The 23,272-nt window shown below is 57.2% G+C and overlaps 1 protein-coding gene across 3 annotated transcripts; it reads right to left on the reverse strand.

Annotated features, from left to right (window-relative positions):
• Positions 1 to 8,807: 8,807 nt before the first annotated feature.
• On the reverse strand, positions 8,808 to 21,558 carry ETV5 (ETS variant transcription factor 5). 3 transcript variants are annotated; one of them, XM_038146307.1, is made up of 13 exons: positions 21,421 to 21,558; positions 20,767 to 20,903; positions 20,502 to 20,589; positions 20,331 to 20,378; positions 20,175 to 20,225; positions 15,208 to 15,337; positions 14,847 to 15,110; positions 13,017 to 13,276; positions 12,285 to 12,344; positions 11,818 to 11,886; positions 11,282 to 11,451; positions 10,451 to 10,552; positions 8,808 to 10,307 (listed from the first exon to the last, which is right to left on the reverse strand). In XM_038146307.1, the coding sequence occupies exons 2-13, from the start codon at positions 20,809 to 20,811 to the stop codon at positions 10,086 to 10,088; spliced, it is 1,509 nt and encodes a 502-aa protein (XP_038002235.1). In that variant the 5' UTR covers positions 20,812 to 20,903; positions 21,421 to 21,558; the 3' UTR covers positions 8,808 to 10,085. The 3 variants fall into 3 exon arrangements, with proteins under 3 accessions (XP_038002235.1, XP_038002233.1, XP_038002234.1); XM_038146305.1 differs by having other exon boundaries at positions 11,282 to 11,454; XM_038146306.1 differs by having other exon boundaries at positions 11,282 to 11,454; positions 20,767 to 21,056; positions 21,421 to 21,555.
• Positions 21,559 to 23,272: the final 1,714 nt, after the last annotated feature.

The following is a 23,272-nucleotide window of genomic DNA, read 5'->3' on the forward strand; positions in this document are numbered from 1 at the left end:
AGTGTTGGGATATTGGGATATTGGGATATTGGGATGCTGGGATATTGGGATATTGAGATGTTGGTATGCTGGAATGTTGGGATATTGGGATATTGGGATGCTGGGTTATTGGGATGCTGGGATATTGGGATGCTGGGATATTGGAGTATTGAGATGTTGGTATGCTGGAGTGTTGGGATATTGGGATATTGGGATGCTGGGATATTGGGATGCTGGGATATTGGAGTATTGAGATGTTGGTATGCTGGAGTGTTGGGATATTGGGATATTGGGATGCTGGGATATTGGGATGCTGGGATATTGGGATATTGAGATGTTGGGATGTTGGGATATTGGGATATTGGCAGTGCTGTTGCAATGGTAGCAGCCACTATCCCAGGTTGCTCCAAGCCCCACCCAACCTGGCCTTGAACACTTCCAGGGATGGGGCAGCCAAAGCTTTTCTGGACAACTGTGCCAGGGCCTCACCACCCTCCTAATCTCAAATCTAAACCTGCCCTCTGAATGATCCTTTTTCAGCCTGCAATCCATGAAATATCTTCTGAAGGCTGTTCCAGAGAAGACAAGCAAGGATGCCATGCAGTATTTCCTCATGAAAGCAGTGTAATTAGACCCAAACCTGGGTGTCAGCTGGATCTTAAAGTTCTTTCACTTGCAGTAATATTAAATCCTTATCCTCATTTAAGGTACTACTTCCAGGCAGAGGGAGATCCTCCTAGTTTAGGAGACAAAAAAATATTCCAGCCGATATTTCATTTTAATTCCTCCTTCACTCTGAGTAATTTTTTGGTTTCCAAATTACTTCTGGAAATACCAAGCTGTCATTTCAGGAGAGCAGACTCTCCTTGTTTCTCTCACGAGTGGAGCTGTGATTTATTGTGGCCAGAGAGCTACTGAGCCAAATGCTCTGAGCAAAGGTACACGGCCAGTCCTAGAAAAGTGATGCTGTTAGTGCCAGAAGGAGTGTGTAGCCCACAGCCAAAACAGAGAAATGGGCATTTCAGAGAAATCCACTCGTTTTCCAGCACTACAGGACACTGCTCCTCCTATGGCACTGCTGTCACCACTGCACCCAGTGTCAGGAGGGCACTGCTGGTGGCTGCCTTCCTTGTGCCAGGCTGGGAGTGGATGAATTTGCACTTCAAGTGCCTTGCTTTCCCACAGTGCTTGGCCTGGCCTTGTCTCAGGGGAAATGTTCTTTTGTTCAAACACATGAGCATTCACAGGGCTTAGATAATGGATGTAGGATTGGAAGAAACATCTCCGTGTCTGGATTCTCCAGGAGAATAATATTTCAAGGCTGGGAGACATAAAATGCCTAGAAGAAAGTCCCTTTTTGGGCACAGCTGGTGCCTGTAGCCAGGTGTGGTTATTGATGTCCGTGCTTGAAATACTCCACAGCACCAAGGCTGGCCTTGTTCTTCTGTTGCTTGCTGGGGGCAATAGATTTCTTCCTTTCCCCTCAGAACTAAAGGCTTTTGGGTCAAACTCACCACTCCCTACCCACCAAGCCCTTACAGCTGTGTGTTTGGTCGCCCAGATCATGGCTGGAAAATGTGGCATGTAAGTAAAATTAGCGTTGTAGCACTACAGTGCTGCTGAGTCTGCGGGTCCCTCAGTAGCTGGCCTAGACATGGCATTGGATGTGGGAATGGGGCTGCTGCTCCTTCCTGCCACAGGCTCTGCCCTGCTGCCACCAGGGATGATGGATGGATGGATGGATGGATGATGGAGGGATGGATGGATGGAGGGATGGATGATGGATGATGGATGGATGATGGATGCATGGATGGATGGATGGATGGATGGATGATGGATGATGGATGGATGGATGATAGATGATGGATGGATGGATGGAGGGATGGATGGATGGATGGATGGATGAGTGGATGGATGGATTGATGATGGATGGATGATGGATGGATGGATGGATGGATGGATGGAGGATGGATGGATGGATGGATGATGGATGGATGGATGGATGATGGATGATGGATGGATGATGGATGATGGATGGATGGATGGATGGATGATAGATGATGGATGGATGGATGGAGGGATGGATGGATGGATGGATGGATGGATGGATGGATGAGTGGATGGATGGATGGATGGATGGAGGATGGATGGATGGATGGATGATGGATGGATGGATGGATGATGGATGATGGATGGATGATGGATGATGGATGGATGGATGGATGATGGATGGATGATGGATGCATGGATGGATGATGATGGATGGATGATGGATGATGAATGGGGGAGGGATGGATGGATGGATGGATGGATGGATGGATGGATGGATGATGGATGGATGGATGGATGGATGGATGGATGGATGGATGGATGATGGATGATGGATGGATGGATGGATGATGGATGGATGGATGGATGATGGATGGATGGATGATGGATGGATGATGGATGGATGGATGATGGATGATGGATGGATGATGGATGGATGGATGATGGATGGATGGATGGATGGATGGATGGATGGATGGATGATGGATGGATGGATGGATGATGGATGGATGGATGATGGATGGATGGATGATGGATGGATGGGCGGGCGGACAAGGCTCCACTGGCTGTCTGATCTGAACAAGAGATTTATTTTGCAGGAGTTGTGCACACAGTGGCAGCTCCCCATACAAGCTGCTAGCTTTGTACAAAGCACGGCATCACCAAAATGTTACCACACCGTGCCGAGCTTCACCCAAAAATGGGGTACAAAGAGGTGGTCTGAAGAGGAGAAAGCAGGAGAATAATGCAGGTGGGAATAATTTTCTCTCCAGGCTCAGGAGGGAGGCTGGTAACACCAGGTGCAAGTGGGTTGAAACCCAAAGGGAGGAGCAAGCTGTTCCCTGGTGCCATTCAATTTAGAAAAGCAGCCAGGCTGTGTCTGGCAGAGTGACAAAACTCCTTGTTTCATGACTCATTTCAGGAGAACAGCTTTGGTAAGCAATAATTTTGCACTTCTGTGATTTCAGAGGGTGTGAACTGAAAACAAACCAAAAAACCAAACAAAATCCACAACGAAACACAACAACAACAACAACAAAACAAACACCAAAAAAACCCCACCACCCAACCAAACCCCCCCCCCCAAAAAAAAAAAAACCTGTGAGCTGAGCCCTACTGAGAGCAGGGCACTGGGCTGAGGGCTTAGCTGTGTGCTCTGAGCCAGGAGTGGGGCACACTGCTGCCCATGTGCCTCAGGGCACGCCAACCCAGGCAGAAATGGAACTGCCTCAGCAAAACCCAGGCTGGCTCCACACCAGGCTGTTGTCGAAGCAGGTGGCTCAGAGTGCACTGCAGGAATTGGAGCTGAGGATGTCTCCTCCCACTCACCTGCTCTGTGAGTCATGCCGGTGAGCTCATCCCGGGAAGCAGGAGGGTGCTGCCAGCCTGGCTGGGTGGAAATGCCACAGCTGCCCCGGGAGATGCTGACCTACACCTGTGACGCTGCCTTGGAAGAGGAGAGCCTGAGTTTCACAGTGGTCAGCAGTGCACCGAGCTGGGGGGAGCCCTTGTGTGGGGTGACAGGGTGGACAAGTAGAAAATTTCCTTATTTCCAGCCTTCTCTTTCCTGTTCCTTCAGGCACAACAAAATCAGAGAGGGCAAGGCAGCCAACATGCCTGTGCAGCACTGGTAATCTTCTTTTATCCCCCTGGAGGGCTCTGAGTGAACCATAAGAGCTCCACAGTGGGGATCTCGTGGGCTTTTAGTGTCTCTGCAGCAGCATGATGGGCACACACTGCACGTATTTTCCTCCCACCTCCACTGGGAACATCACCAGTATCACCACCTTACTTACTGGTGCCATGACAAGCATCCATAGGGATCACTGGTACCAAAAGAATGAGACACTGCCTTGGAAAGCCCTGGCACTCTAATGTGTTTTCAAAGAAAGATTGTTTTCTTTCCACTTCCATCTTGAAAGCAAAAATTTTGAAGCCCGGGAGAGTACCACTAGCCCACCCACCGGGTTCTTGCTCTTCACTGCTCCCTCCATACGCTGCTTTTCTTTCTCTGCTGTCTCTGAGCAGCCTAGGAGATGAAGAGGAGCTTTGGAAAGGGTAGCTGAGGCTGCAGCCTGGGCTGCTGCTGCCCTCTCCTGGGGCCAAGGTGGCCAAGAAACCAAGAGATGATTTTTTTTAAAAAGAAATTCCTGCGAGCTTGGGTTCCTATCACCCTCGGCAGATCCTCTTTCATCCTTGCAGGGAGCAGCACTCCTGCGGGGAGGGTGCCAGGCCCAGAGATGCTGCCCGGGCTGGTGCAGGGCTGGCCTGGCTGTGCCCTTTGAAGGGCTGATTTGTTGTCAGATCCCTTCAGGAATCCCAGCACAATCCATGGCAGGACAATGGATGGTCAGCTTGGAGTGCAGGGGTACAGCTGTGCTGACCCAGTGTTGTGGGAGCTCAGGGTTTCTCCCCTCATTTGCTGCCTGTTCTGTCCAGGATGGTTTTGTTTATATTAAACTAAAAAGCCTTCTAAATAAGAGGCTGTCTCTGATTCCTTGCACTGCAGACAAGCTCCCAGCTCTGCCCCTCACCTTGGCTCCACTGTCAGCTGGAGCAGAACCCCATCTTGCATCTTTTGCTCTGTCTTACCCAGGCTGACTCCTGCCCAGGACCCTCTCCTGACCAGAGGGAGGCACAGCCAGGTGAGCAAACAGCCCTTCCATGCAGGGGGGGATCTCCTGCTTCTGCAACCGAGTGGGGGTGCCCTCCTTCCAAAATCTGAGCCTCTGGGGTCCTATTGCTCGCCTCTCTAAAAAGTGGCCGAGAAATCATGGAATGCTAGAATGGTTTGGGTTGGAAGAGACCTTGAAGACCACCTAGTTCCACCCTCCTGCCATGGAGGTAGGTTGCCTGCCTCAGGATTGCAGGTTCCTCAGGTTCTCCAGACAGAGGAACCTATGTCTGTGCCCATGGTTAGGAGTACTCCATGGGCACCTGGAGAACACAGCAATATCAGACAGTTACTGCCATAGTTAGTGATAAGAGGATGATGGAGCCTCCCCTGTAGCTCTGAAAGCCTTTAATTCAGCAATTGGCTCATGGTTTCAGGAGCTACTTAAAGGCTTATTCCAGTGTTAGTGCCTTGTGAGAGGCTGGGAGCTCAGTGTTGGAGGGCTCTGAGGCTCTGGGGTGTTAGTGGAGCTCCAGCTCCCCCCTCAATGGAGCACAGGAGGAGGTGGGGTCCGTGGTCTCCCTCTTCCTGCAGCCTGCCAGGAGTGGAAGGCTTGGAGTCAGTAACACAGACCTACATCTCCCAGGAAAGTCAGCACAAAGCAGAGAGAAGCTCTGGGAAACAAGCTGTGGCTGAACCCCCCCCCCGCCACAGAGTGTCCAGCCCGCAGGTATGAACCACACTGGGATACCAAAGACCTCTGCAGATGTGCTACCACAAAACCCCGTGGTGGCCAGGAGCTGCTGCTGGACATCCACGAGGTGGTGCCAGGCCAATGTGAAGGGAGCTGGGTGTCCTGCACACCCCTAGGTGGAAGTTCCTCACTTTTCCTCACTCACCAGCCCAGATCTTGCTTGCCTGATCTTTTTGGTTGTTGTTTTGTTTTGTTTTGGCTGGGTTGTTTTTGTTTTTTTTCCTCTGGGGTTGACTCATATTGAAGTTGGCTCCACATGTGGAGTCACTCATGTTGCTCCAGGTGCTTAAGAGCCAAATCAACCCACTTACTGAAAACATTGAGTGTTCGAAGAGCTGGGGAAGAGAGGAGCTGCTGTGATGTGCCCTACCTCCCTGGCACAGCCAGCTGCCAAGCACAGGCACGAGGCCACCACGATGGGCCCTGGGACGTGGGCCAGGGGGGAGCTGTGCCTCGCTGCCCGTGCTGGGCCATGCAGCACCTCTAGTCTCAAGTTCTGGCCTTGTCAGTCCTGCCAGAAGAACGAGCTGCGTGGGCAGTAATTCTTCCCCAAAACGCTCTTCCAGGCAGCGATGGAAAACTCCGTCATGGGCTATTAAATATGAAGCCCCTGAGCCACAAATCCTGCCCCAGTCGGAAGTGCCAGACTATTTATACACTCCCATGGAAGAGCCATAGCAGGCCCTTGGCTGTCTCTGTTGCTTTTTGAACATTTTCCAGTCTTGCTATATGCTTCCAAGACAGGGAGAGCAGAAATGTGCTCCATGAATTATGGATGTGTAAAGGGTTGTAATGATCCTCTCCCTTTTACAGGCTCCTCTTTTCCAAATGATTTTTAACCTGTGCCTCTTGGACCATCTGGTGACTCTGAACTCTCATTCCAGGCAGGAGGTAACTTGGGGCACATTAGAAACACAGTGAAAAGAAGAAAACGGGGGAAAACACGTTTGTCCCCATTCAACACCAGCTGCCATTTTATTGTTTGCTTACCCAGTGTCACAGATTGTTGTTCACCCCAGGCTGCTGATGGGCTCTTTACCACAACGACCACACAGAGGGGGAGGCTGTGAGCTGGAGGATTGGACACCAGCACCAAGGTTTTTCCCAGCCTAGATAGATGAATCCTCCCCAAAACGATGCTTCATTGTTCACCATCCCCTCTGCTCGCTCCTCTTCATCCTCCCCTGTGGCTGGAAGGACTGGGAGGAAGGCAGGAGGCAAATGGTGTGGGAATATGGGAGGAGGGGACCAAGGTGGTGAGTTCTGGGGATGGAGCAGTGGTAGCCTCAGCCATTCCTGGTCCTGGGGGCAGTGGTGGCAGCTGCAGCAGTGCTCCCCATCCCATGGCATGTTGGAGCACGTCCTAAGAGGGCACATCCCCGTGCCTGGAAGCAGCATCTGATGGGGCAGGGGGTGAGAAGGGAGCACACATGCTTCCCCACCTGCATCCCCTCCATCTCCCCAGCTCCTGGCAAATGCAGGTCCAGCCCCTGCTCTGCCTGGGAACTCTTGTCCCCATCCCTGGGAGGCTGCAGGAGGACACTGAACAGCTCTGGCTTGTCTCTCAGCCTCAGGGTGGGGACAAGTGGGACCAGGTGCCCAGGGCAGCTCCATCCTCTCTGCATGGAGCATGAGGACAGGGAGGGGTGATGCACAGCAGGATCAAATGAGGAGCAATAAAAGCCAGTGATGTATCAAACCCTTTGGGGCTTGAACCTTTTTGTCCCACACTGACAAATTGGAACAGAAGTTTCTGACAACAGAAACCCCTGTTCCTAACCTCTCCCTTTGGTAAGGGCAGTGTGAGAGGCGCCCTTGGGGCCCCAGCCCTGCCCACAGTAAGATTTGCAGGGCCAGAGTCAGGGTTGTGGTGTGACAAGATGCTTGATGAAGGCTTGGAAAGGCTTTGCATTATTTTCTCATCCTCACCCTCCATAATTGGTCCCAGATCTTTGCCCCCTCGGCCATCTGCCTGCCGGCCGCGCTGCCGGTGGCCCCGTTTCCCCCTGGCTCCATCCTGAGCACCAGGACTCAGCCTGCTGAAATCTCCAGAGAGGGGGGATTACCAGGCACTGTCTGGAGCTCAGATCACCTGGGTTTTGCAGTCTTGGGCAGAGGACGGAACTTAGAGGAAAATAAAGATGGGATAGGTTGTGAGCCTAAGATGCCTCCTGAGGCTAAAGAGCTGATTTAGCTCCTTGAAGGCTTCATGCCAGAGGAATTGGTTTTGCTGGATGTTTTAGAGCAAAACCTGGGCTGGGAGGCAACCACACTTATCCATGCAGCTTAATACTTCAGGAATGATGGAAGAGCAGCTTAAGGACCTATTAGCAATGTGGCTGGCAGCCAGCAGTGGATGCAGGCGAGGTGGGGTGGGTGTGTAAAAAGCATCATGCCATATCTAGGGATGGGGTTTGGCTGGGCAGTGAAAATAAGCTGGAAGAGAAAACACGTCAGGGTAGCTCCAGCAGCATCACACCAGCCCCCTGCACAGCATGGGCTGGGAGCCCGTGGGCGCCCTGGCTCAGCCCAGCTAAAATTGAGGCCAATGCCAGCGAGCAGTTCTGGGGTGTTTGAGTTTTTCTGCAGCCTGTCAGGAGAAACACAGACCCTTCAGCTGAATCAAGTCCTCACAGAACAGCCCTTGCCCTGCACCCACCTCCTTCATCTTTTTGCAAACCCCGAGTTTTTCCCAGCCTAGAAATGGAGACAATGGGGGAACCACTGCCAGTAGCTTGTGGAGGGGCTTTCCTGAGAGGTGCCCACCAGCTTTAGCCCTGCTTGATGGCAGGTACTTGGGTTTCCAGAGGAGTGGAGGACTCACTGAGAAACCCTGGGAAGAGGAAATATTAAATTGCTCCTACTGGGCAGAAGCCACCCCCATTCCAAATGGATCCTCTCACAGGACGTGGCTTTGTGAAAGGCATGGCACCATCCACTCCCAGGAGCAACAAATCCAGAAGTGGGGAGAGGGCAGGGGGGCTGGGGAGAGAGCAGCCCTGGTGACTTGGTCCCAGCTCCAGACACACCACGCTGCAGGCCCCAAAATGCTGGGCTGTAGCCTGGAGCACTACAGACCCCACAAGCACATCCAGGGGCTCCTCCCAGCCCAGGCAGCACCCCACGGCGCAGGGAAAGCAGGAGCCCAGGCAGTCAGGGAGGAACAGGAAGCAAGATCCTTTATTGTACACAGTACAGAATGTAATGCAGCTTTGCAGGAGATACATAGCCCTGCTTGAATAAAGATATTTCAAATCAGTCCTCAGATTAACTCCTTCTGCACTGCAGACCTGCCACACCGAGCAAATGGTTAAAAACCTGTCCCCGAGGTGGGGTTCCCAAAACCAAATGCTCCCCATGGGTACAGGGCACTGCAGCCACCATGGGGAGAGCAACCAAGCCATTGTAGAGTTAATCTTCATACTTCCCAAAAAAAAAAAAAAAATCAGACAAAAAAAAAAAAAAAAAAAAAAAAAAAAAACCAAAACCAAACAAAAATTCCAACCAAAGCTAACTAAAGAAGAGAAAAAATTCCTATACAGCATTTACAACAAAACATGTAGCCTGGTGCAGGGGAGGCAGGTATGGATATATGAGTGGTGGAGGAGTGTTAAGAGGTGCAGCGAGGGTGGGGGGAGCTGGAGAGAAGTGGGGTATTGAGGAAGGGGGGTGGGGGACCCCCCATCCCTGCCCACCTCAGCCTTACAGCCCAGCTCCGAGGCCATGCCGAGCAGGGGGAGCATAGCTGAGCCAGTATTGGGATTCAGGCCTGGCTCCCCTGGGAAAGAGGACTGGAGCAGTGAAATGGAGTGGACCAGATCCTTCGGCAGCCATCCCAGGAAGCCACGGGCATCGAGAGCTCCCCCTGCCACCAGGAAAGCTACGGGGGTGTCCTCAGGGGCTCCAGGGACAGCAGCCGAGCTGCAAAAAATAGCTTTGCCTTAAAATACAAAAAATCTACCAAAAATCAGTTTAGAAACCTTTAGTATTTTCCTAAAACATCCCAAAAAAAAAAAAAAAAAAACCGAAGAGGAAGTTAGTGTCAGGGTCTCCTCCCCCAAAATGCAGCCCATGGCCCATAGCCAGAGCTGGGGAGGATCGAGGGCACGGAGAGGATGCGGGAGGTTCTATGGGAACAACAGGTTATATGGGGAGGGGGCTTGGGAAGAAGGCAGAAGGCTCCTCGGGGTTGGGGTAGGATGCTGCGCACATCAGCCCGGGGTGCTGGCCCGGGCGGCCCCCCCGCATCCCTCCTCTCTGTGCAAATCAAAGCCCTTTCCACCACACAAGGCAGCTACGCGGATTGTGCTCGATGCAAAGCAGATTGTCGTGACAATTGGCTCGGCAGCCACGCAGCCCAGCCCTGGGGCACTGCCGGAGCCAGGGCCTGGGGAAGAGACTGCAACTTTAGGCTCCCGGCGCCCCAAGACATCACACTGATGCACGGCAGGAGGTGCCAGCCACGGGCAGTCCTGTGCACTAGCCCTTGGAAAGGAAGGGTGGGAATTCGGCGGCAACACACGTGGGGCGTTTTAAATTCCTCGAATTTGTGTGTGCACCCATGCTGTTTTGTCGTTGGGGTTTGGTTGTTTTTTTTTCCCTCTTATGGACAGCCAAAAACATTCTTTAGAAAACCGTGTTTGCCCCAGGTGCACGCGCTAGTGCCAATGGCTCTGCCAGCCGGCCGAGTCAGTAGGCGAAGCCCTCCGCGTAGGGAAGGCTGCCGCAGGGATCCATCTCCAGGAGGAACGCAGGGCTGTCCTCAAAGTGTGTCAGGGGCACCGTCTCCTCCTCTGGCACTGGGCAGTCCGGCTCTGTCTTCAGGAAAGGGCGCTGGTTGTCAGGATAGGCCATGGAAAAGAGGGCGTCGGGGTCACAGACGAATTTATAGACGTACCGCTCGCCGGCAACCTGCAGGGAGGAGGGAGGGGATGAGGGGTGCCCTGAGCAATTCCCTGCCCTGGGGGGGCACCACACACCTGGCATCGGACCTAATCCCTCTCCTGCTGCACCCTGGGACAGCAGGGGACGGTCACACCCTGCTGTGAGCTCACCTTCTGCATGATGCCCTTCTCGTAGTAGTAGCGCAGGGAGCGGCTGAGCTTGTCGTAGTTCATGGCTGGTCGGTTCTTCTGGATGCCCCAGCGCCGTGCTACCTACAGGGAGAGAGGTGGCGGCCATCAGGGCTCCAGCCAGGGCTGGAACAGGGATCCTCAGAGGAAATCACGACTGAAATGCAGGCTAGAGGCTTGTGTGTGGGGGCTGGGGCAGCTGGAGCGAAGGTGTCACCGTGGTCTGGGAGTGGTTCCCCGCCTGCCATGATAAATGCTCCGGCTGTGACCACACAGCCACTGCCAGATCAGGGGCCAAATCAAAAGTCATTTCATTAGGAAGAGCCTGCCAAAAAAGCTGCTTCAAAATACCACAATTTCCACGCATGGCGCAAGAGATATTATGGGTAATTACCCACAATGCGCAGCTCGGCGCTGGCTACAGCTGCTCTCAATTACTCCCCAAACAGCTCCTTCCTCTGTGTCACCCTCCCGCGGAGCTGCGTGGTTCCAGCACGGAGCTGCTGCTGGAAACCCAGGGCAAAGGATGGGAGCAGCTTGGGAAGGAGGGAGCTGTGGCACAGCAGCAGAACTCGGCAAGGCACAGCACAGAGGCAACACCACCATGGCTGGTGACCACTGCCAGCTTCAGGAGCCAGCACACGCCACGCCAAGAGGCAGCGGCAGGCACTAAAGGCAAATGTCAACAGCTGACTGGAGAGCAGAGATGCGTGTCTCGCCTCAAGTGCGAGTGGGAAGGTTCTGTTGCAAGGGAAGGATCCACTCCTGCATCCCCACAGGCACTCCCCAGCTCCCGGGCAGGACCTCTCATACCTCCTCAGGCTCGATCAGCTTGAACTCCATGCCCCGGCCGGTCCAGGCGATGAAGTGGGCGTTGGCAGGGTCATCCAGGAGGGTGACCAGGAACTGCCAGAGCTGCAGGGAGCCACGCCGCTGGTAGGGAGGGCCCTCACGGTACAGGGTGGGCTCCTGCTTCACTTTACCTGCTTGCACAAAGACACCTGGTTAAACAGCCTGGCTCTGCCCCTCTCCCAGGCTGTGTCACCAGCAGGAGATATGTGCAACAACACGGGTCATCCCTGTGCTGAGACACCTGAGCAGCATCAGCCCACGGGGTGGGAGAGGGGAGAGATGCTGGGGATGGTGCTGCAGGCAGGTAGGTGTCAGTGACAGAGATGGAGCACGGCAGCGATGCCAAGCTGCCACATGGGATGATGCTCAGCAGCTCTCAAGGGCACCGTGCCAACACTGCTTGGCTCTATAAGCCAGGCACTGCAGATCCCAGCGCCCCCACATCTTCCTCCATGAGCCCCAGCTCCCCTGCAGGCCTCCTGCGGCCAGGTTCTTACCCTCCAGCCTCTCGGGTACCACGCATGTGTCATCAAAATACAATCGTGTGTCCTTTTCATATGAAAATCCTGTGGGGAAAAGACCCTTCGTGAGCATAGGGCCCCTCCACTACTACCCTGGCTGGACCCCAGAAAACCCTGGCTTGGCTGAATCCAGCACAGGACCCCATGCACAGCTCTGGGAGCAGATCTATTCCCAGCTACTCCAGTGGCTGAGCCCTGTGCAGCTCTGCCCCCCAAACCCTACTGGCAGCTCTGCACCATTCCAGATTCCACGGTGCTGCCGTGCCCTCACAGCACGCTCACGGGGGCTGCTGGCTGCTTCTGGGGATGATGCTGGCACACGTGGCTCTCACGGGCCCCACAGCGCTCTCATGGGTGCTTTCTGGGTGCCCAGGGGGTGCTGCCCGCCACAAGGGAGGGGTGGGGTGGGGTCACAACAGGGGGACTGTGGGGGAGTCACTCACCGTCATGGCTGTTGGGGAAGACATTCCCCCGTAGGTACGAGGACTGGCAGTTAGGCACTTCTGAGGGGGAAATGAAATGACATTAGGGCTGCAAACCCTGTGGGTGCCACCATGGATTTGGCAGCATATTCTTTACCCCAAGCACGTCCGGCGGTGAAGTCTGGGAACCTTCTCCCCTCCCCATGCTCCCTGGTCTACATCCACCCTCAACACTGGGGAAAAGAAACCCAGTATGATTTGGGGTGGCACCGGAATTTAGACTGGAGCAGCTCGAGTTTTCACAGGCCCTACATGAAGGGAGGCACTGCTGCACCTCCCCTACCATCTGCTTGGCTGTGCCACCCTCCATCCCGAGGCTGGGGTATTTTTAGGTCCTAAGGCGATTAGAGGATTTTTCCGTGATGCTGGTAGGGTCCAGCAGCCAGCAATCACAGCTGGTCCTAGGCCAGGGCCAAGGGGGACCCACCAGGCGCTGTGGGGCACCCCAGCCCGTGGCTACAGCCCCGACCACACCACTGGCATCAGGTGAACTCCTGCCGTATCCCCGGGCTTTGGAAAAGGAGGAAAGAGAAAGGCAAAGCAGTATCCCAGCACCACAGGAGCTCCAGGGTGACACAGCACCCACCGCCTGCGGCTCAACCCTGCCCCTGCCACGCTGATGGCAGAGATGCTCCGCTCCCTGGAGTGTCACTGGTGTAAGCCCACCCTGGCCGTCCCCTGCCTCACACCCACCTGAGTCAATGCAGTAGTCCCGGGGCTCCTGCTTGATGCCCATGGGGGGCTGGAAGCTGTGGCCGGGGGGACCGGGCAGGCCAGGGCCACCGTGCTCGTAGAGAGGGTCATGGTACTCCTGCTTGAATCCCTGAGGGGGGCGGGGGGCAGCAGGGCCCAGGGGCTCCGACAGCTGCCGGTGGTAGATTGGGCGGCTGTCCCCGGGGACCCCGGCCTGCGGCGGGAAGGGGTGGCAGGGCTCCGACAGCTGCCTCTGAAACCTGGGGCAGAAGGACGTGGCATTACTGAGGAGTGGGGGTCAGCTCCCACCCCAAACCAGAACTGCCTGAGAGCCGGGGTGCTCCCACTGCAGGCCGGTATGGTTCCTCAGAAGCACAGCCACCACAGGGGCTCATCCCATGGGGGCCCTGTGGGGTGCTGAGAAGCCCTGTGCCCCTCTAAGCGCTGAGGACCCCAAGATGGAACAGCAGGATAACACATGGGCCACCACAGTAAAGCACTCTGGCCTTCAGGTATCTGGAAAGGAACGAGACAAGGACCAAAAAGCCACCCCCCAGCGCTGATATCTCTGAAAAGCGGTAAAATCTGTCCCCAGCGTGGGGGGCAGGGGCCAGGGATGCTGTGCATGGGTGGGCGCTTACGCAAAGCCAAATCCACTCCGCAGCTCCAGCCGGCTGCTAATCCGCCCGCGCAGCTGGGATTAAACCTTGAACTCGACAGCAGGGAGCACTATTTTGGGCTCTGTGGTGCTGCCACCGCTGCTCTGAGAGCACGGTTTCTGCTGATGGCGATGGACGAGGGACCATCTCGAGGGGGTGCTGCCACATCCCCTCGTCCTCCGGCACCTTGAAAGGTGATCTTGAATCTCCGTGCCGGCTCCTCTCAGCCGGCCTTGCACCATTTGGCTTTGTAACCCGAGCTCCCCCAGCTGCCGGGCTGGGATTACTCCATTTCCGAGCCATGTCCCTCTGCCCTTCCTGAATGAAACCCAAGCCCCGTGCTGGCCCCGTGCTTCCCAAGGGGTCGCAGCCAGCCCCCTGCACGGCCTGAAGGTCACACAGAGCCCCGCTTTGCTGGGGAGGGATGCTTGCCTGCTGTGGGCACATTCCAAGGGCTTCCCTGGCCCCCCTGCACAGCCTTTGCCAGGCTGCCACATCTTGTTCCGTGCCCACAGGGGTGACATGGTGGCTGTCACAGCAAAGGCCATCCGGAGGCACAAGCAGAGCACCTACTGAGAGTACCCACAGGAGCAAACCCAGGGTGAGGGAAGGGACTGGCAGAGCCTCCAGGGACATGGGAGTGATGGGGACTGAGACCACAGCCTGGAGAGGAAGGGGGGAACAGGGGTCTCCCACCACAGCCCACAAAATCATGGTGATGGGGAGCTCTGGACCACCCCCAGCCCGGGGTGCACACGGGCAGGACAGAGACGGGCACAGCTCCACAGCCCAGCGGGGCCTGGGAGGCAGAGCTGCAGCGGGTGGGAATGAGGAGAGCAGAGCCCTGACTCAGGACCAGCACCTGCTGGAAGTGGGGGGGATGCAGGAGTCAGCCTCTGGCTCCCCTGCCTTTCCCAAGAGGGAGGCAAAGGCTCTGCCCAGCGCTCAGGGACTGCAAGGAACAGGAGAAAGAGCCACGAGATCCCGGGAGGAAGTGGCAAGTTTTGCCACGTGGGACCACAGCCAACATTTGTCCCACCAACCGCAACCGCAGCACGGGGACAAAGAGAAACGCTCGTGCCTTTCACCAGCACACTTCGGGACCACCGACCCGCCCCGAGAGTGCCCATAAAGCCCCGGAGGACTCCTGCGGCCGCGGGGGCTGCCTTACCTGTGCTCCGCGGGGAACTGGTTCTCAGACATCATCTTTGGCATGTGGATGGGCGGGTGCGGCGGCCGCGGCACGGCGAAGGGCGGCTGCTGCCGCTGCTCCTGCAGCGCCTGCGGGGCCGGGGCAGCGCCATGGGCGGCCGCTGGCACGGCGGGGACCGGGGGTGGCGGCGGGGGCAGCGCCGGCCCGGGCTGCGCGGGGGACACCGGCGTGGCGGGCGGCGTTAATGGCTTGAACCCGGCGGGGGGTTTCCTGTCGTAGGCACTGCCAAGGGAGATGGACTGATGGTGACACCGAGGGACACCGCGTGGCACAGAGTCCCCCAGGGCTCTGCAGGCGGCGCGGTGCCCGGGTTACCTACCAGCAGTTGTAGAGGCACTTGTCCCCGTAGCCGGCACAGAGAGCCTGCTCGTGGCTGCAGGATGACAGCTCCGAGGACGGGCTGGGCAGCTCCCGCTTGATCTTTGCCGGAGGTGGGGCGTGCAGGACCACTGCAAGGACACCGAGGAGGACACAGGATCACCCACAGGGGAGAGGGCGATGGGAGCATCACCCCTGCAAGCATCAGCTCTTTGCTTGGCAATAAGGTGCTGGCTTACGCCCTGGGAGCGCTCAGCAATTGAAGCGGGGTGCTGCGGTGCCCTGCCAGAGAAGGGAGCCAGGGGGGCAGGGGAGGGCAGAGCTGGGACAGTCACAGCAGCCCAGGACACTGTTCTCAAAGGGGGATTGCTGCAAGGGCTGTGAGAGGGGCACGGGCAGCTCCATGGCAGCCCTAGATGAGACGTGTGCTGTCCACCGGCCCCTCAGCGAGCGGGGCAGAGCCCAGGCACCACAGGCAGCAGCTGCCTCCCCGAGACACAGAGCAAGGGGTGACAGACTGGAGCTCCGAGGCCTCAGAAACAGCAACCCACTCGCCCTCACAGGGGCATACCCACTTGCAGGAGCTTTTAAGCGGGATCCACCTTCCCACAGCCGAGGTGGTCCAATGGGATCTAGTCCTAGGGTCCCAACAATTGTATGGGCTCGAGTGACAAACATCCCATTAAACCCAAATCCTCTCCACCCACTCCCAAGCTCACTTGCTATATATATAATTATAAACTGAGTAATATACGTTTAAGCTAATTAATTTCTAAAAGCAGGCGCCCTAGGAAAGGGAAAGCGCCTCAGAGCTCTGTACCTAAATAGTGCCTCAGAGGAGAGCCAAGACTAATCGGAAGTGGAGTATTAGCTTCATGTGAAGCCTAAACACAGCCCAGCTACACTGGAGAGGAGCAAATAGCTCCAGGACAACTGTTCACAGCTTGCCAGGTAATTAGCTGCTCCCCTAATTTGTCAAAACCTTTAAAGAGCTGCTGACTCCCCTTTCTACCCATCCCCCCCTCAAAAGGCCTCAATACAGCTGGTACCAAGGGCATAAACCCCCCCTCCCCAGAAGGATTTGAAACACAAAGCCCAGCGCTGAGCCAGCACAGCCCCCCACACGCCTTCCACCCGCTCCCAAGCCGGATTTATCCCACTCCTCCTTCCCCCCTCCCCAGCGAGCTTTTGCCACTCTCAGCACTTCCAGCCTTAAAAGGGGGCCAAGCATGGCGGCAGCAAAGCCCAGGCACCCCGCGAGCCATGGGAAAGCAAAGGGGAACTGGCTTTGGAAGGGCTCCAGCTGCCTATCGCGGGCATGGTTCTCCCAAACAGGCTCCGTGTTGTTGGAGCGAGTTGTTTTTCCGCCAGTCGTACAATGGGGTCTGGTTATTCATTGAAAAAAAAAAGCCTCCAGTCCCCGAGCAGGCACCACCCTCCATTCACAAACACTGCGCAGCGCTCCATTCATGTGGCTGAGGGAGGGAAAAAAAAAGAAAGGAAAAATTTCCCCAGAGCTTAGCACTGCCATTCAAAAAAAAAGGGAAATGAGCCTTAAGATCCTAACAGAGACCAGCTGTCCGAGCCGGGGCTCTGCGCAACGTTTGGATTCCTTACACAAACACCGCGGGGCCGGCCGGCGCTGCTCAGCACGACACGCTCCCGCGCCAAGCTCACGGCCGGCGAGGCTCTGGAGCAGTCTGGGGGGCACTGAGGGGCAGCTTTTGGGGGGAAGGCGTCAGGTTTGGGTCCCAGCAGCGAGCAGCCAGGTGGGAGGAGCCGCCCTGCCCCAGCACCCAACACCTCAAAGGAACAGCGGGTGCACAAGCACTTTTACCCTTTCCGGTCCTGCCCTGGGCACTGTAATTAAAAGCTAAAAAAATATATAAAAATACTCAGAGGGAGCAGCTCAACCGTGGAGAGGGCTGGAGCAGATGCGTCAGCAGATCCACACCAAGGCTGAGCCACGGCAGCGGCGAGGACACCCGAGGGTGCCCGGCAGCCCCTCTGGGCTGCTTCAGAGATGGAAGGAGCCTGGGGAGGCCGGGCAAGGCACCAGCCACACGAGCCACTGCTGTGCCCAGCCAGGAGGGGAGGCTCAGGCAAACCCTCCCGGTGCCATGCAAGCAGTGGAACTGGAAATGTCCCTAATGCCAACCATCAGACATCTCCCATGGAAAAGGGTGACGCCACAAAGCCACTCGAGGCCTTGAATTCCCAGCGAATCCCTCGACGGAGGACAGGGCAGGTTATTCCCACCCATCAGCACGACTGGACCTGCATGAGACTAAGCTCAGAGAGCACTGGCTTCCTCTGAATGAGCCAAGGGAAGGCAACCAAGCCACCGCTTCCAGCCCAGGGACACTGGCACCTGCTCAAGCTGCCACCTGGGAGCGGAACTCTGCGCCTGCCCCTCCATCCCCCGGCGCTACAGGAGGCACCCAAGGTCACACCAGGAGAGGAGTCAGAAATAGAAGCCAGGATCCTGCTTTCCTTTGTTTGAACAACTCTTCCTCACAAACAAACCTCCCTCTTTCATTCTGGTGTGTAAGAAACTCCGTGCCCTGCCCGTGGCTGTTGCCACGTGCTGCCTGTGCGGGGAGGCCACAGGTACCCTGGGAAAAAAAATCACTTCTTGTGGTGCTTGATCTCCTCAGCATGATCCCATCACTTCCCAGGTACTTGAACAATCAGTGGAGACACAACGCTGTATGAACACCCCCAGCCACAGGACCCCAGTGCTGGTGAACTCACACCCATGCCCGGCCAGGGGGGCAGCAAGGTGAGCTCTGTGCAGTCACCACAGCCTCCTGGCCCCCATGGCAGGATCCACCACTGCCCTGGGCAACTCACAAGCACTGAATCTGGCCTCTTGCCACCCAGTCCAGGGCACTAAGAACAATGCATCCTTCATCTGGAGCAGCCTTGCTTTCCTTGCAGTGGGATCTCCTCCCCAGCACAGCGACCCACTGCCCTCCGTATTACTTTGCTACCAAGCCCCAATTTTAGGACCCTGTCTGCCAGGGATCTTGGCTATGGAATTGGGAACAGAGAGCAGGCAGTAACAGAGCTGCAGGCAGCTATGAGGGGGTTTTAGCAAGGCAAGAAGGATTCTGAGCATCTGCAAGCCTCCACGTGGCACATGCAGCAACATTCCCCATCGCAGTGGGGCCCGACCTGAGCCTGGTCTGTCCCTTTTTGCTGCTGTGCCAAGGAAGCTTGGCCCTGGGAGTGCGAGATGGGGCACAAGACTGAGGTTTGCTCAGGATAAGAGAGCAGCAGTTTCCTCAGGGAAAAGGCACGTAGCCACACAGCTGCAGAAACAGAGTCCAACACGGGTTCACAAACACCTGTAGGGACTACGGAAAGACCTGTCTTTCCTCAGAAGCCAACGGATGCTGAGCTCCACTGTGACTGCCAGCCCAGCAAGGCAGCATGTCCCTGCTAGTGAAAGCTGGACGCAGACCTCAGCTGCACCAGAGCCGTCCTTCTCTCCCTTTCTGCATGGCACACGGTTCAAAACTGGAGTTTCTCTGCTCTGCAAACTCTCTCTAGTGCAGGGAGGCAAGAGCTGGGCTTCCCATTCCCCTCCCCTCAGTCTGAGACCCTGCACAGCCAGCACTGCAGCAGCAAGAGAGACCTTTGCTTCCTCTCCCCAGGCAAGTTAAAGAAGGTTATTGCTGCAGGGAGTCACGCAGGCAGATCTTTCAAGAGACAAAATCATTTCAACACCAGGTCCACAGGCCGAGCAGATCAGAACATTTTAAGAGTCCTGACCAAATAAACGCCTTTTTTTCTTCTTCTCCTCTTTTTTCCTGCATCACCCAGAAAAGTTTGTCTCTCCTCTCTGAGCTCTTCAGGTTACAAGGAAAAAGAGACTGCCAAAAGGCACTGGAAACAGCTTCGGCTTCAAGAGCCACCCTCCCACGCACACTGCAGTTTCTGCTGCTCCGAGCAAGAGCTGCTGGGCTGTGCTGGGGATGTCAACAGACCCTTGTGTTTCTGACTCCGGGCTCGCCTTTTATCTCAGGGGAGACAGGGGAAAAAAAAACACATCTGAAACTTGGGCTGTCTGGACCGGCTCAATGGCAAGCTTCCCACTCCAAAGCAACCAGAGAGCAATAATTAACAGGCGTTTGCTGTCGGAGGAGATACCCCGCTGCATGCTGTGACAGAGCTGGAATGAAAAATCTGTTCGACTGCAGGCTAAATTTGATTTCCTTCGAGTTCCGTAGCTGCCTGGCTCGGCAGCAAAACCCAGCCACCGACACCAAGCTACTACTTGTGTTTGCCAGGTAACAGCTCCAAACATCCTGATCCCGCCCCCGTTCTCCCCCAGCCGACCCCGGAGCAGCTCCCGGAGCCGTGCCAGCCCCACACGCCATTCCCCAGCCCCTGCCCTGGCCGCTAACCCTCTCTGGCAACACAGCACGGCTCAGAACCGACTCCGGCTCTTATGCAATTCACCGGGGACTGCATTTTCACTGGCCTCCTTTTAAAGACGCTGGCTTGCCAGTGATTAATGCTGCTTAAAGCGGCTCAAGTTTCACCGCTCGGGCTCGCTCCTGCCAACAGCGCCGGGCCAGGACTCGAAAAAGCTCTAGAAACTGCAGAGATTGTGGCTAACCGAGCAGCCCAGCGTGGGTTATCTCTTCCACTTGAAAAGGAGTGTTTAGAAGGGAATCCACCGCACTACGAACGAGCATCACAGAGGAACGCAGAGAGCGGTTCAGAGCTATTTCCATGCATCTGGCCATAGTTTTCCCCATTAACAAAAGGCAGGACGTTGCACGCTGCATCTCGATGAACCCAAAGCACACGTGCTTTCTCCCAAAAGCCCACGATTTCACGTTTCAGCCCCAGGACCAACTGCTTTCCCAAGGAAGCAACTCCAAACCCAGTGCAAATGTTTGTACAGGCACCCAAACGTCTACCCCCAGAGAACAAAACCCCGGAACAATCACTCACAGTTGTCAGACTGGAAATCTGGGACAAACTGTTCGTCATCGGGGACCTGAGCTAAAAAAAACAAACAAAAAAAAAGCGGGTTTATGGCGTTTTCAGTTCTCAAAGAGATGCTCGCAGGGAGATTTTACATGGCAAAAAGCGGAGGTGAAGACTTGCCTTCAGCTAGCCAGGCCTCTTGGAGCTGGCTGAGATCCTGGAAGAGCTCTGGAACAGAGTGAAAGACTTATGTGCTCCACAGAAGAATAAATAAAACTGCCATTATTTGCAGGTTTATTTGTAAAACAACCAACACGAGGCAAGTGGTCTCACGGGGCCAGCCCTGCCTACCTTCCGAGTCATGGGCCAGGTCAGTCTCCAAAAACTTCCTTTTCCTATCGGACCCCGGCCGGCCTCGGCCCTCCTCTGTGCAGGACTTCTGCAAGGGACAGGGTGACAGCTGCCCGTCAGGGTGGCAGCCCCCAAGGCTGGGGGTGCCCCCAAGGACGAGGGGGGCGCTCCCAAGGCTGAGCGGTGGGTGACCCAAGGATGGGGAAGGGTGCCCCCAAGGTCAGGGAGCAAGGCGCCAACGGGGAATCAGGGTGGGCAAACTTACCCCGGGGCCCATGAAGGGAACCTGCTGGTCGTAGAAGCCGTCCATGGTGCGGGCGAAGCGGGCAGTGCCCCCGGCCCGCTCAGCATCGACGCTGGCCCGGGAAGGGGGGTCCGGCCCGGGCTCCGGCAGGTGCGCGGCTGGGGGGGTGGAGGGCACGGAGAGGGGGAGGGGTCACACCCGGGTCCCTGCCGCCCCCGGGGCTGGCTCGGTGCCGCCACGCCTCCCCGGGGAGCCGGCCCGCTCCTGTCGTGGCGGGTCGCAGCCCCCTGGCTCGTGATGTCACCTAATTTCTATAGAAACGGGCGTGACATCACGCGCCGTGGGAGCGGGAGGAGGCAGCGGGGCGGGGCGGGCCACGCTTCGCTTCGCCCCCTTTCCCTTCTCTTCCCTTCCCTTTCCTTCCCTTCCCTTCCCGCAGCGGGGCCGCGCCGCAGCCGGGCTCGTTCCCACGCCGCCCCGCGCGCCCCATTCATAAACTCCGCCCCTCCCCCCCCCCCGCGCGCTTCTCCCCCGAGCGCGCGCTCGAGCGCCCGCTGGCGCGCGCCCCCCACCATTCACACCGCGCGGCCCGCGCCATTCATAAACACCGCCCCCGCCCCAGGCCCGGGCCCGGGCCCCGGCCGCGCTGCGCCCCGCCGCCAGGCCCCCACGTACCCGGCCGGGGCGCCGCAGCCTCAGCGGCAGCGGGACAAGCCGGGAGCGGGGCCGGGGATGCAGCGGCGCCTCTCCGAGCCCGGGCACCGCGCTGCCGCTCTGCGCCGGCCCGCAGCCCCCGAGCCAGCGGCCTCCGCCGCGCCCCGCCCCGCGCCGCTTGTTTACCCTCCGCGCTGGCCAATGGCGTGCCGCCGCTCCGCCGCCCGCGCCATCTGATTGGCTGAAGCGTCGCTCCGCGCCCGCCCGCGCGCCGCTCCGCCGAGCACCATTGAGACCGGCTGAGTGGGCGGGGGCGGAGGCGACCAATGGGCGCGCGGCGATTTGCCTGGCTCCGCCCGGAACGTTTTTCATTCATAAAAAAATAGAAGGGGGAAAAGACTGACGGGTGGGGCCGGCGCCGCGCAGCATTTAAAGGGGCCGCGGCCCTTTGCGGGAGCGGGGATGGGGGCTTCGCTGCGGCCTTGGCGTGCGAGAACAGGGGGGGAGACGACCCTCGGGTCCGGGTTCGAGCTGGCGAGGAAGGAGCGGGTCCGTGCACAACGTGTCCGAGAAGCTGCTACACAGCAAGGCATGTGGATGGCGCGGACCTCGGGCCCCAGTGGCCGTGGGGTCCCCTCTGCTTTCTTGGGACGTGCTTCCACACGAGCGAGGCAGCGTCCCTGCGAGCCCAGGGCTAACCCGAGCCTGAGTGCTGATTTCGGCAGCCTTCCCCCGCGGCCATGCTGGAGCCAGGGCTGCCTTTAAAAAAGGGCCACGGGAAAAATAGTTCCCTTCTTCAAGGGCTTTGGGGCCATGGATCCCTCCAAGCAGATTCATGGACACACGCCCTTGAAGGACACCAAACGTCCCAGAGGTTTGGGAATGAATTTAGGACGGAATGGTGCTGCTGGGTGCCTGCCAGGCCCCTCACTGCAGCATTTCCCTGCTGACTGCCTCAGTTTCCCTACCCGTAACAAGGGGGTCAGACCTGCCCTGGGGACCTGGCAGTAGCTGCTCAGGGGGGACCCAGCAGTTTGCACGGGATAAATGGGCTGTGGGGAGGCCTCGCGTTGCTGTGGAGGGAGACTAGGAAGTTATTGCTGGAGAAGGCAAAAACAAGGTGTTTGGTTACACACCGCACATCTCGGCTTGGGAAGGAGAGGAACCTTCTGCTCGGATCCTGGGAAGCTGCCCAGGGATTCAGAAGCCTGTCAGAACAGAGATGTCCTAGGCTGCTTGAAATCCTCAGGTCATGGGCTTGTCGGTGTCCTGGGCGAGCTGCCCAGCATGTCTTTGGGCTGCTGGAAGGAGCTCCTCTGTGGATGCTGGGTTACCGATGAGCTCCCAGAGTCCTCCAGGGCCACCTCCACCCCCCGGGATGACGGTGGTCGCGGCAGGTAGCTCATGTGCCATCGTGCCCCGGGTGGAATGAGAGGGGGGGCTGCTGGGGGCAGGAAGCACAGAGGGCACGGGGTGTCCTTGCTGCTCGGAGCCCGTTCCTGGGGGCTCTGCAGGCACCGGCGCTCTCACTTCCCCTCTGCACAAAGGCACCCGATGAAATCACCGCAGGTAAAATTAGCAGATGACACACGGGCGGGCAGGTGGCAAAACCCGGGCTGGGGAGCAGGGTGGGCAGCGGGGGTGAGGGGGTCCCGGCAGAGCTGGGGACGCCACAGGGAACCCGGGGCGGCTGCAGATCTGCGCGGGCTGGGGGCCGCTCACCACCCCCGGGACACCGAGAGGCGCCGAGGCCGAGCGCGGCCGTGGGACAGGCGGGTGGGAGGTCACAGGAAGAGCTGAAACCCCCGGAGAGCCAGGGCTGCCAGGGGGGGATGGTGACCGGTGCCTGCTAAATTTAGACCCCACTGATGAA

Source organism: Motacilla alba, chromosome 9 (genome assembly GCF_015832195.1).
Source record: "Motacilla alba alba isolate MOTALB_02 chromosome 9, Motacilla_alba_V1.0_pri, whole genome shotgun sequence".
NCBI classification, from domain to species: Eukaryota; Metazoa; Chordata; class Aves; order Passeriformes; family Motacillidae; genus Motacilla; species Motacilla alba.

What these genes read in the sequence shown, in the direction of transcription:
- ETV5 (XM_038146305.1), bottom strand. Translation starts at nt 20,811, where the DNA reads ATGGACGGCTTCTACGACCAGCAGGTTCCCTTCATGGGCCCCGGG. An exon ending in TTCCCTTCATGGGCCCCGGG is followed by an intron (nt 20,590 to 20,766) that starts GTAAGTTTGCCC and finishes TGTCCCTTGCAG; the next exon opens with AAGTCCTGCACAGAGGAGGG. An exon ending in AGAGGCCTGGCTAGCTGAAG is followed by an intron (nt 20,226 to 20,330) that starts GCAAGTCTTCAC and finishes TGTTTTTTTTAG; the next exon opens with CTCAGGTCCCCGATGACGAA.